We start from the raw sequence: 13106 nt of genomic DNA on the forward strand, positions 1-13106 counted from the left end.
CAACTTGACAAGGGAACATTTCTGATAAGAATGTGTGCCTGTGTGTTCTGCAGTGCCAATTTATGGGATGGTAGGCCCGTTCTCAGGACTACTCTTTTCTTTACCTGGTGTCCTTACCCCCCAGCTCCTCCCCTCCTCACTTCCCATCAGCACCTGTTCACTTGGTGTTTGGATTCAGTGGAATCCTCCTCACCGTCTATGAGCCAGCCTTCTGCTCCTGCCAGCCTGCGTAGAAGTAGCTCTCATAGCTGCACAGGCCCTTGTGGGACCTGAAGCTCCCCGTGTGACCACTGCCCTTCCACCAGGCTCAAGACAGCGACTGACCTTCTGATGGGGTTCAGTCTATTGATTCTGTAGGGTGTGGGAGAAGTTTGTGGTTTAATTCTGCAGGAAGCAGGTTGGGGGGAATGAATGGTCTGTCCCTGACACTCTAAGTGACAAAGTGGGGATGCCATGGCTTTCTGTGGTGTGCTAGGGTTGTCTGACCTTGACATAGTTACTGTTTTAAGATGTGACTGTCAGAAAAAAGTCACTAAGGAATAACAGATGTTGGGTTTGGTTGCAGAATCGGAGAAGAACTGGGAAGCAGTGGATAGTGGCCAAGCTGAATCAGAGAAGAAATATTTCTTCATCAATGTCTGTCACCGAGTGCTGCAGGAGGGCCAGGCCAGGAGCTGTCCTGAAGATGCTGCTGTGTGTGCTGTGGGTGAGTCAGTCGGAGGGGAATCCTCTTTCTAATAACCGCTTCACTGGCAGAGACTTAGAATGTTGTAGTCTGCGTAAGCCTCCTGCCTTTGGATGTAGATACTGAGGATGATTGAAGGTTCTGCAATTTCAGTGTCAGAACCAGTGTGCCCTGCGGTCCTGCAGCCCGTTGGCACAGGTGTACCCAGGCAGCAGGAGCCGTGTTAGGAAATGCTCAGCATCTGGCTTCATCTTGTGACCTGAAGAATAGTATTTCCAGTGCTCGGAAAACTAACTGAATTTTCAGCAGCCTTGGTCACAGTTAGGGGAGCCTCCAGCTGAGCAACCTGTCTTAGGTTCTTGCTGTCTCTGTTGATCTCATGTGCCACAGAGCTGTGTGTCAGTTATGGTGCAATTTGAAAATGCCAGGAAGAGAGCACAAAGAATCTGTTAGGAACACAGATGCGGAATTAGGCTTAGTCGGATTTGGGGATTACCCTGGTGTTCAGAACCAGAGATGTGTCTCAAAGTAAGTGGTGTTTGTTCTTGTCTTACTAAGGACTCAGGCATAAACATCTTTGAAAAGCAGCTGAACCAGTACAGTAATTCAGTGTGGGTCCCACATATGTGTGTTTCTTCTTGGTTGTGAGTAAAGCCTATGGTTTGGCTGTGCTTTCCAGCATCCTGTGTCCCAAAGTGGCTGAGGCCCTGGGCGTGGACTAGTGTTTCTCACAGACTGTGATGGTGCACACACCAGCCTGTCCCTAAGGTGTCTATGGAGGAATCCCACATGTCAGTCCCAGCCTGTCCCTGCGGAGTCAGGAGGTGGTCTTAGGTGACTGTTTGTTTTTTCTTTCAAGAAAACTTGTTTCCATTCCAGTCTGGTAAGGTGGGCTGAGAAGAGGTGCTGGCATTTGGCTGAGAAGAGGCTGTGGTACCTTGCTGGCATTTGGCTGAGTTTTGGTGTAATTTTATGTGTATGCAATGAGACTTTTCCAGCATATCTTATGTTCCCTCCTTTTTTTCAAGATAAGAATGGAAGTAAGAACCTTGGAAAATTTGTTTCTTCTCCTACAAAAGAGAAAGGACACATACAACTCTCTTACTCTGATGGTGACAGCTGTGGCAATGATAAGAAGATAACGACTAACATCACACTCGTGTGCAAGCCAGGTACTGTCATAGGGGAGGCGTGAGTCTCTCTGCATGATATCCTGTTCTTAAGGCCTGAGAGAGGATAAGGGGTATGGAACGCTGAACTTCCTCGGGAGGAGTCATAAATGCCTTAAAATGTTTCCTTGATCTCACCCTCTCAACTGTGATTACCTCTCACTGAACTGAGGCGTTTCTGATCCTTTTGCTGAGATCTGCATCTGTGCATGTATTTGATTTTGCTGTTCTCAGAATGCTGTGCTTGTGCATTCTGCGGCACAGTTCTATTTATAATTTCTAGGGATTTCCTTACTGACACGGCAGTCTTAACTATTTTAGAACATTTCATTGCTGGGTGTTTGGATGCTTTATTTACATCCTCTCTATATCCATCCTGTAAAGTTTCCTTTGTATAAATTCCCAGCCGTGGGAGAAGGTCACATGCTAGGACTATTTTGTTTCTTGTTTTATTTTGGTAGAACATATTTCCACCTTCTGAGTACTGGCTTTATTGATAGGTGTGTGCTACCATGTCTGCTTTATGCAGGCCTGGGGATTGAACACAGGGCTGTGTGCATGCTAGACACACACTCTACTAAATGAACCACATCCCCAACTCTTTCGAATCATTTTGTAACCTTATCTTTCCCAGGACTTTCTAAACAACTAGAACAGGGAAAATTATTAGAACCAACAGATTTGTGGTTGATCTCCCCCTCCCTTTGACAGGTGATCTAGAAAGTGCTCCAGCGTTGAGAACTACAGGACCTGATGGTTGCTTCTATGAATTTGAGTGGCACACAGCCGCTGCCTGTGTGCTGTCGAAGACAGAAGGAGAGAACTGCACGGTCTTTGATGCCCAGGCAGGTGTGTGCCTAAGCCATATCTCTGCTGTCTGACGTAACACGGGGCCACACTTTACTGACTGTTCGAGGTTCTTGTTTTAGAACTCTGTTAGTGCTGCTGAACTAGAGTGCCGAGCATTTTTTGTTGTGTGTCTGAGCTGTGGCAGAGCCCATCTTGAGTCTGTAGCTGGGCTGGATATACTTGAGCAGTAGGAGATCCACACCCTCATTTGGAAGGCTTTTGCGTGAATCCTAGGCAAGAACCCCTTGTTAGGGGACTTTACAGAAAACCCTCTCAGTCTGGTCATCTTGCTTGGATATGCCATGTTTGTGAGATCTGGAGTTGCAGGCTTGAATAGGGTTTCAGAGTTGCCATAATGAAAAAGGGCAATGGCAAGGACCTGCGTCCAAGGGAGTCGGTGGCAGTCACTGCAGGAATGGCAGCATAAAGGCAGAGTGACCTTTCTTTTTCACTGTCTTTTTGCCCTGGAGTGATTGCTCTCAGAGAACACGTGTAGTCACCAGTCTCCTGTGTCCTCACTGGCCTAACGTACGTCCCTGTTTCTGTTTTAGGGTTCTCTTTTGATTTGTCTCCTCTCACAAAGAAGAATGGTGCTTATAAAGTTGAGACAGAGAAGTATGACTTCTACATAAATGTTTGTGGCCCTGTATCCATGGACCCTTGTCAGCCAAACTCAGGGGCCTGCCAGGTAGCAAAAAGGCAAGTGGCCTTTCATTGTGATTTGTTCTTTGGTATTGTGCTAGTGTGTGTTTCACTGAGTTAGGTTCCCCTGGAACATTATTGTTTGACAAGCATTTAAATACTGAGGAGACCTGGTCAGAAAAACCTGCAGGATGCCAGGAGCTGAACTTCCCAGAGTAGAGGCAAGCCTTATCCTAGGGGGTGGAGAGAGGTCCGGGCTCATTTGATACCCACTTCTTGAACTTTGAGCCTTATACTTCATACATATTCATATATGTATTTCTCCTTACTGGGTAGTGTTAGTTGTAATGAATTGAGCTGTACTGTAAGCTAGTAGTGCTGAAAGAAAGTTGGGCTCGTGTGTGTGTGTGTGTGTGTGTGTGTGTGTGTGTGTGTGTGTGTTGCTTTTTTTCCTCCTATAGTCAAAAGAGCTGCTTATGAGATTCCCAGGTACTGCAGTCTCTTGGTCCTGACCATGCATTTGCCCCCATTTGTGCAGCCTTGGTGAGCTCCTGATCCATGGCACTTCCCGAGTGACATTTCTGTATTCACTTTAGTGATAAGAAGTCTTGGAACCTGGGACTGAGCAATACCATCCTTTCTTACTATGATGGGATGATCCAGCTGAGCTACAGGGATGGCACGCCTTATAACAATGAAAAGCACACACCGAGAGCCACACTGATCACCTTTCTTTGTGACCGAGACGCTGGAGTGGGCTTCCCAGAATATCAGGTGGGAAAAGTCTCAGGCAGTTGGCCTGAGCAGACCTGGGCCAGTTGCTTGCCCTTCCTGTAGAAACTGAGCTATTATTAGTCTGTTTTTCTGACCAGACTGTCATGTAATTAGTCCTTTTACAGTTCTCAGGGTGCCTAGGCAGTATTTAGTCACATGTTAAGCTGCTTATTCAAAGGCCCATCTGTCTTAATGTTAGTCCACAGCCCTGTTTGTTCTTTTAGAAAACTTGCAAAAACTTTAAAAAAAAAATCACCCTTATTTTTCCCTTACCAAGATTCCATTATGGTTTTTGATGAGGCCATCTTTTTAGTAACTTTTACTTATAGTCATTTTTCTTTTTAAAACTCTTTGCATAGTATCTCATTTTCTTCTTCCATTCTCAGCTTCTGTTACTGGAGCAAACACACGGGTATGCAGTTTAGGAAAGGGTTATTTTGCCACCCAGTCTTGCAGGTTTCAGTCCGTGGTTGGTTGGCTCATTGCTTTGGGCCCGACAGTGAGTGAACCGTTTGCTTCACAACCAGGAAGCACAAGAGAACAAGGAAGGAACTAGAGAGCTAGAGAGCTACTCTGTGCATGTCTGCTTCTCCTTCATGCACGTGTTTGAAGTTTTCATCATGCTCCATAGTGCTGAGCTAGGGCCAGGGTTCCCTGGGTGGTCTTTGGGGGATGCTCCAGATGTAGACTCCAGCCATACCCTTTCATGTTTCCTTCTTGTCCTGGAATTAGGAAGAGGACAACTCTACCTACAACTTCAGGTGGTACACCAGTTATGCCTGCCCAGAAGAGCCCTTGGAGTGCATGGTGACAGACCCCTCCATGATGGAACAGTATGACCTCTCTAGGTGAGCAGAGCCAGCAGTTGGCCGTGGACCTTCCTCAGGTGTGGTCACTGGTGAGCAAATGGTTTAGTTGGTGATAGGCATTGTGTTGGCTTCAGGATGCAGGACCAGGAGAGACAGCAGAAAGGAGGTGGATGTGGTCTGATCTCATCACCTTTGTGACAGTAATTGATCTTTGTCACAGCAAAGACTTAATGTGTAGCTTCATTGTCTAAAACGGTAGCTCAGGGATTGGAGACATGGCTCAGCGATTAAGAGCATTGCCTGCTCTTCCAAAGGTCCTGAGTTCAATTCCCAGCAACCACATGGTGGCTCACAACCATCTGTAATGATGTCTGGTACCCTCTTCTGGCCTTCAGGTGTACATGCAGAAAGAATATTGCATACATAATAAATAAATAAATATTTAAGAAAAAAAGAAATCAAAATAGGCCTCAGTTCCTAAGAACATTGTAAATTAAACTTAAAAAAATAAAACGGTAGCTCAGTGTATGGTGTGTGTGTGTGTGTGTGTGTGTGTGTGTGTGTGAATTCTGAAGGGTCCTCTGCATGTGGGGCTTCAGGATGTCAGTGTTACGGCGTGTCCTGTGGCTCAGTCGCCATCTGTGGCTTGATGTGTCTCAAGTGTGTCTCCTTTGAGAATGTCTTTATTTCTCTGATGAGTAAACATTAACAGCCCAACTTTTCGAAGTTTTAAAAGCATACCTTTGTGTTAAAACTTTAGTCTAGTGAAGTCTGAAGGTGGCCGTGGAGGAAACTGGTATGCCATGGAAAACTCCCGGGAACATGTTACACGGAGGAAATACTATCTTAACGTGTGCCGGCCTCTGAATCCTGTGCCTGGCTGTGATCGATATGCTTCTGCTTGCCAGATGAGATACGAAAACAAGGAGGTGTGTATGTTGTTCTCACATTTTCCCTGGAGTCTGAGGCTTAGTGTGTGAAGGTAGCTAGCTGTTTTGTAGCTCTTGATCAGGCCAGTTCTGCTGCCCAGCTGAAGCCTCTGAGGAGAGTGGCCGCACAGTGAGCCTCCTGAGCCGGCTTGGAGTCTTTGTTCAGTCTTAAAATGTCCACTGACAGCTTTTAGTCCAGCACATCGCAGAGAGCTCTCTTGGTTATGTCTGACCCAAATTCAGGTGCCCGAGTGACTCTGCAGACTTCCACAGCTCGGAACCTCAGCTGCCCAGAGGTCTCAAAAATGGATTTGACAGAGTTGCTGAGATGGCTCAGATGCATGCGTCAGTGCCACTCTGACTGTTGAACACTTCATCATCTGGTTGATTGCTCTCATTGGCAGGACTTTCGTACATTTCCTTGTGGTCCTCACATGTGGTGGGCCATGAAAGCTGTAGGTGGACTCCAGAAGTTGACTTCTGCAGAAACAGTGAGGATTTGCTTTGTTAGCACATCCTAGTGGTGTGCTCTGGTGCTCAGAGGTGTCTGAGGCTGTACCTCACGGGGATGTGTTCTTCCCCAGAGCAGCAGCCTTTGAATGTAGCTGTCCTCCTGCTTGGGGACTCCTCACTTTTGTTTGCTTGCTCACACAGTTGTTAGTGGTGACGTCATAGGCTCTGGCCACTGTTGAGCAGCAAGCTGACTTGCTGAGGAGTAAAACTTTCCAGGAGAAGCCTAACCCACACTGCGTTGCAGGGCTCCTTGGCTGAGACTGTATCCATCAGTAACTTGGGAGTTGCAAAGACAGGCCCTGTGGTGGAGGAGAGCGGCAGCCTCCTCTTAGAATACGTGAACGGCTCTGCTTGCACCACCAGTGATGGCCAGCTAACCACCTACAGCACCAGGATCCATCTCGTCTGTGGCCGGGGGCGCCTGGTGAGTGCTGTGCAGAAAGCACGCAGGGCCAGTGTGTGCACTTCTATGCTTGTAAAAAAAAATTGCAGCAAAATACCTAGGGCATAAAATGGGTCACTTTAGGCATTTTTGAGTTACCAAGAACATCATGTCCATCATTGGTGTCGCACACTTGTCACCAGATGCTTAGAACTTTTGGGGGTCGGTGAGATTTGGGTCTCACTGTGTGACTCACTGGCAGCCAGGCTGACCCTGAGCTCCTGCAGCTCTGCCTCTTGAGTGCTGGGGTTAAAGGTGTGGACTTTGGTGCCTGTCTTATGTATAGAACTTTTATTTTGACAACCTTGTGGCTGCTAGTTGTCCCTCTTCCCTCCCACCCTCCCTCCCTCCCTCCCTCCCTCCCTCCCTCCCTGTTTTTGTTTTTTGTTTTTTTTGGGGGTGGACAGGATTTTAGGATTTCAGGCTAGCCTGAAAACTCACTATGTAGACTATGTTGGCTTCAAACTCAGCTGAGATTAAAGGTGCATACCATAATTCTCTGACCCAGTTGCCTGCCTTTCTTTTCTTTTCTTTTCTTTTCTTTTCTTTTTTTTTCTTTTCTTTTCTTTTTGCTGTTAGTTTTAAGTTTGACTTGCTGACAGGAATTAGATGCATTTGGATTCTACTGGGGTCCAGTCCAGTGGATGTGAGGCCTGGTATCCAGGTATCGCACAGACAGGAAACTTGTCCTTTGTTCCGATCTCTGAGGGTATGAAATCACTGGCTGAGTGATCCTGGGCCTGTGGTCCCTGAGACCAGTGACCATCCATGGACTGCACGCCCGTGCCTTACACAGGGGGACAGCTGCTGGTTTCATTTCCATCTACTCCTGGCAGCCCGTGTCCTGGGTGTGTGGGAGCCCTGTCATAGACTACTCTTTTTTTTTGGCTGTCATTTAGATAATGCCATTTAGTTCCAGAAGATTCTTTCAGAACCTTCTTTGTTTTTCAAATGCTTTCCCATAGTGGCTGAGCTGGGTGTCCTGTGGGCCTAGGCAAGACTACTGAAGGAGATACAGGGAAGTCAGGCGCATGGGAGTTATCATAGGCAAAGCCTGGGTCTTTCTGCTTGCTTTCAGGACTGATGAGGAGAGTGTGGATGGGGCCTACAGGTAGAGTGCTTGTATGTGGGGTGTGATTATTGGTTACAGAGTTCCAGTGCATTTTCCAGTAGTCTCTGCTGTGCTGTCTCACTAGCTAAGAGTGAGCCACTGCTGCCTGGGGTGGAAGCAGCACTGGAGATGGAATGTTTTGTGGAGGAGACTTCTTGTTGAAACCCACAAACTAAAAGCCAGTAATAGCCACAAATTAGCATGTCTGTGTAAACAGGACCCAAGTCACAAAACACGCTGTATCCCACCTAGAAGCTCCCCTTGTACCTCTTCCTGTGGCTTCTCAACCCTTCCCTGATACACAAACCAGTTTTGTCTAGTAGCTTTCTGGTTGCTTTGACTCTGGGTGTGTAGACTTGGTTTCAGCTATCTGGATCCCAGTTTTCCCATTTACTGCTGGTGTGAACTCAGATGTGCTAATGTCCAGGCATGTGAGCTGACCTCTCCTAGGGGGCAATGAGAGCGTTGTGCTCTAGGGAGGAAGTACTGACCCACTGTAGACAGTTGGCCTGTTGTGTTGCTGTCCTGCTGATTTCTCTCTGCGCTGTGGCCTTCCAGAACACTCACCCCATCTTCACTTACAACTGGGAATGTGTGGTCAGTTTCCTGTGGAACACAGAGGCTGCCTGCCCTATTCAGACGATCACAGACACAGACCAGGTATGTGTGCTGTTACTTTGCCCATGCTCAGACTAACTTTGCATTGCCTCCAGTCCTGCTTTTTGATTCACACATCACCACCCTCTGCATCCTCCCTACCCTTGGTACCTAGATTTTCAGGATCCCCAGCTTTATGCCTTGCTCACTGAAATCCCATGTCCCCTCCTCCCCACCCAAGACAAGGTTTCTCTGTTTAATAGTCCAAGCTGTCCTGGAACTTGCTCTGTAGACCAGGTTGGCTTCGAACTCACAGAGATCTACCTGCCTCTGCCTCCAGAGTGCTGGGATTAAAGGTGTGCGTCACCACCACCCAGCTCACTATCCTTTCCCTGTACTGGTGCATCCTAGTGGGCTCTCCATCACTGCCAGGGGGCTGTAGATTCCCATTATTCCATTCCAGAATATTTCAGTGTCTGATACAGTGAGACCTATGAGAGGGCTATGACCTTGTCCACAGGGTGAAGCCCAGTGCCTCGTGGGATCTCATTGACAGAGTAAAGCCCATGTGTCTGCTGTGACTTTACCTACTAGGAGGAACCCAGTGCTTCATGGATCTTAGAGTTAGCACACGTGTTCTGCTGTGACCTTGTACATAGGGTGGAACTCAGTGACTCATGGCACCTCACACACAGAATAGAGCTTACCTGTGTGCTGTGCCCTCCCTCACCCACAGTGTGTAGCCCAGGGTCTCACACTGAAGTCTGTATGGCAGATACGTTATCCTCTGCCGAAGGCCCTAGCTCTTTGTTTCCAGCGTCTCCCCACTGCTGGCTGCTCATCCTGCCCTGTGCAGTGTAGAGCACACTGCTCTCTGAGTTTTCGCTGCTCTCCTGGGCTACTGTAGTAAATTGTTTTTATGGAACTGTGTGTGCATTCTTTATAGTAGGACGTGTTTTCCTCCCATCCTTCTGATTTCTTACCAGACTGCAGAGTCTGGCAACAGACACCTGGACTGGTACACAAAGCGATGCCCTCAGCTCAGGTCCAGTGGTCGTCTCAGGCACCCTACCCTGTCCATGCCCAGGGCTCTGACCGCTAGCCTGTACTTGGGGGACATGGGAGACTGAGGGTATACTTAGAAGGGAGGAAATTGGCTGTGAGTTGACCCAGTTATGTTCTCAGAGGTGCATTCATGGCAATGAGAGAGAATTCTGAAGTTTTATTTATTTTTGAATGTAAAAATGATTGCTGTACTACTTACCTGAGGAGTAACAGTGGTCTTACTTGGGTATTGTAGTAGCTTAGTCCCCATGGGGTGAGTTCCATTCTTCTGCACACACATCCTACATTGGTATAGGCTGTGCACAAACACACTGTTGCTTCATAGGGATTTAAAGTGAGTAGCAAGTACAGCTTCTAAGTGTTGATGTGAGTTTCCGGACTGCATGTTTGTTGTGCTTCTATAGAATTAATTTGAATGTGTTTATTTCCCTTTCTTGTTTCTGATAGGCTTGCTCTATAAGGGACCCCAACAGTGGATTTGTGTTTAATCTTAGCCCACTCAACAGCTCTCAAGGATACGTGGTCTCTGGCATTGGAAAGACTTTTTTGGTAAGACTGATGCAATAGTTTGCTTTAAATGAGGCTCACCACATCCGAGGCGCTTGGAGCTGCATCCTTAGTGCTTGTCCAGGGCAGAAAGAAGCTCCAGACTGGGGGCGGGTAATGAAGTGACATCATCACCGTGGGCCCGATGCAGCTAGATGGGAGCAGTCACCAGTCCTCACCTGCTGCTGTGTCCAGAAGTTCCCAAGAAGCAGCAGCAGAGTGACAGTTAGGACCTCGTTAAAACTTAGATTCCTGGGCCTGCTGCAGGCCTCCTGACTCAGTTCTGTGGTGGGCTCCGAGTCTGCTTCAGGAGGCCCATCAGGTGGTTTTGATGCTCACTGAAGTTTGAGTCAAGATGAAATGGAGGTTAAAGGGAGGCCTGAGGGCTGTGTTCTAGACTCTTCCAAGGGTACTTCCTTTGTAGACTGTTCTGCGAATGCCTAGAGCCATAAGATGCAAAGTCTTCTCAAGGTATCACTTCAACTACTCGAAGGGAGGGAGCCTCCAAAACATTTGCTTTAAGTTCTGGCGGTCATCTTAGGGACAGTGGCTTTGAAAACAGGAAGGTGAGTGAGAATGCCCTACCATAGTGTAGTGAGAGGAGCATCCTGACAACTGTCCCTAGCTGGAGAACTGGGCTCTCTCCACCCCACACTTAGAGAAGGATTTGTCCTTTCGGCCCTGTTCTCTTCCCCCACTCTCCTGAATGCTTCCACAGACTCTCCATTCCACACTCAGATAGGGACATAGAAGGGTCTCGGTGTTAGAGCTGCTTTTCAGCTGCTGCAGAGTGTGTGCTTTGTACCAAGTGGCACATTGGTAAGGATTCCAGCAGGTCAGAGCCTGTATCAGTGTGAGAGGCAGATGCTGCACCACATCATTAGAGGGTGTGCTAAGAGATGACCACGGGCTACATAAAGAACGCACCAGAAGCAAACCAGCGAGGCCCCGCCTCGTCACCAACCATGCTGTTAGGAGCATGTGTGCTGTTGTGGCTCTTGGTTGCAGGTGACAGATGAGTGGGCGACAGAAGTAGGTGTAGCTGCCTGGAAGAGCGCCTGCACTCATGCGCTGCAGGTCACCTGTCTGCTGGGGCCACCACATCCCAGCCAGGGCTGTAGACTCCTGCCCCTTACTGTCCAGCCCTGTCCCCCGTCCTGCTGAGTCCAGCTGCCCTGCACATTTGGTGGCCTCTTCCCCAGAGCTGATTTCTTTATATAACTACAGCAAACATGTCTGCTTTTTTTTTTAAAAAAAATTATTTATTATGTATACAATATTCTGTCTGCGTGTATTCCTGCAGGCCAGAAAAGGGCACCAGACCTCATTACAGATTGTTGTGAGCCACCTTGTGGTTTCTGGGAATTGAACTCAGGACCTTTGGGAGAGCTGGCAATGCACTTAACTGCTGAGCCATCTCTCCAGCCCCACATGTCTGCTTTTTAAATAGAATCAACATCTTAAAAAAAAAAAAAAATCAGGGGCTCCAGTTGTTTAGTTAAGACTTAACTGTATACAATTTCTCCATGTGATGAAAGACACTGTAAAGTGGTTTGTATCACTCCCTAGTATATCGTTCATAATTGCTTGTAGTAATTAGATTTACAGACAGAGCACTGTGTAAATAAGATCATAAAACACCATGCACTAAACTCCAGAGGTATTTGCACAGGTATTGTTGTTTAGACGTGGGGTTTTACCTTTCTGTGTCTGAAAACTAGCTGTCCCAAAGTTGATAAACTGACTAGTGATAACCAGATATTTAACCCAGCAGTACTTTGGGTTCTAGGCTGCTTTTCTGTGTTAAGTCTTAGAACCTAAATGGTTGTTTTTGTTTGTTTTCTTTTTCTTTTTTCCTGTTTGGCTTCCAGTTCAATATCTGTGGTGCAATGTCTGTCTGTGTAACGGACAAAGAAAAGCCAGCCTTTGGCTGTGAGGCAGGAACCCAGACAGAATTGGAGAACCTGAAACCAGAAAGGCCAGTGGGAATGGAAAAGAGCCTCCAGTTGTCTACTGAGGGATTCCTCACTCTGACCTACAAAGGATCTTCTTCTTCCTCAGACAAAGGTGAGCTGATTTGCGTTCTGCCAAGTCTGCCCCTAACTATGCTGTTATCTCTCTCCTAGAGCCCTTACCAACTTCTTCCCTTGGGGGCACTTGTGTACACACTGACCACCTCTTCTTTTTATCTTGCACCCCAGTTCTTTAGAGGTGGGTTGTTAATTGCATTCCTTTAGGTACTAAAAAAGTGATGAGTAACGATCTAAGTTACTCATTTTTCTAAGTTGGTCCTTTCCTCCTGTCTCCTCTCTTGGGCACGGTGGTTCTGTGTAACAGTCTGGGGATGTTGAGCTTGTTAGTACTTATTTGTTACCATCTTTTGTTAGTACAGGTCAGTTCTGAGCCCTTTATAATGCCAGCATCTGTGTCAGTGGATAGCTTCGGCAGCAAAATGTGCCAGGACTTGGTTAAGATTCTGTATGTATGGTGAATTCTCATCCCAGCTCTGTCTTTTCTCTTTTCCATTTGAGACAGGCTCTTACCTTGTGACCTTGGCTTTCCTGGTTCTGTAAACCAGGTGTCCTCAGACTCAGTTTTGCTTGTGTCTACCTTACTAGGAACAAAGGCTTCGGTCAGCACACCCGACTTAGCCTCCTTTTGTGCTCAATTACTGCTGCGTTGTACATTTGCAGTACTAGAAGACAGAAGGGTCTTGTGTTTGGTACAGAGCCTGTGGTCCATGAAGAATTACATCAGAGTGAGATCCAAGAGGGATGGATCATGTTATTGGCTCTGCCACCTATTGACTTACAGATGAGGAAAGGGGCCCCAGGGGTGTGGTTACTTTCCAGGTCACATTGTTAATAGGTAGCAGAGTGACCCTTGGACCCCACATCACTGCCTTTCCATCACTGGAATCTGAGTGGACTGAGGTAATGTTGCTCAACATGCTGCAGCCATCTTAGTGGGCACTG

General features: G+C 47.3%; 1 protein-coding gene across 1 annotated transcript in view; it reads left to right on the forward strand.

The window, feature by feature from the left end:
* Igf2r (insulin like growth factor 2 receptor) overlaps positions 1-13106 on the forward strand; it is an 87738-nt gene that overhangs the window by 43630 nt on the left and 31002 nt on the right. Inside the window, exons 12-22 of the mRNA XM_085687557.2 lie at positions 566-706; positions 1714-1857; positions 2566-2703; positions 3255-3402; positions 3942-4119; positions 4852-4967; positions 5689-5857; positions 6615-6794; positions 8482-8583; positions 10033-10134; positions 12003-12198. Of these exons, the coding sequence (XP_085543683.2) occupies positions 566-706; positions 1714-1857; positions 2566-2703; positions 3255-3402; positions 3942-4119; positions 4852-4967; positions 5689-5857; positions 6615-6794; positions 8482-8583; positions 10033-10134; positions 12003-12198 (1614 nt within the window). The remainder of the gene's footprint in view (positions 1-565; positions 707-1713; positions 1858-2565; positions 2704-3254; positions 3403-3941; positions 4120-4851; positions 4968-5688; positions 5858-6614; positions 6795-8481; positions 8584-10032; positions 10135-12002; positions 12199-13106) is intronic.

The sequence above is a fragment of the Myodes glareolus genome, chromosome 1 (assembly GCF_982192425.1).
Source record: "Myodes glareolus chromosome 1, mMyoGla1.1, whole genome shotgun sequence".
NCBI lineage: Eukaryota > Metazoa > Chordata > Mammalia > Rodentia > Cricetidae > Myodes > Myodes glareolus.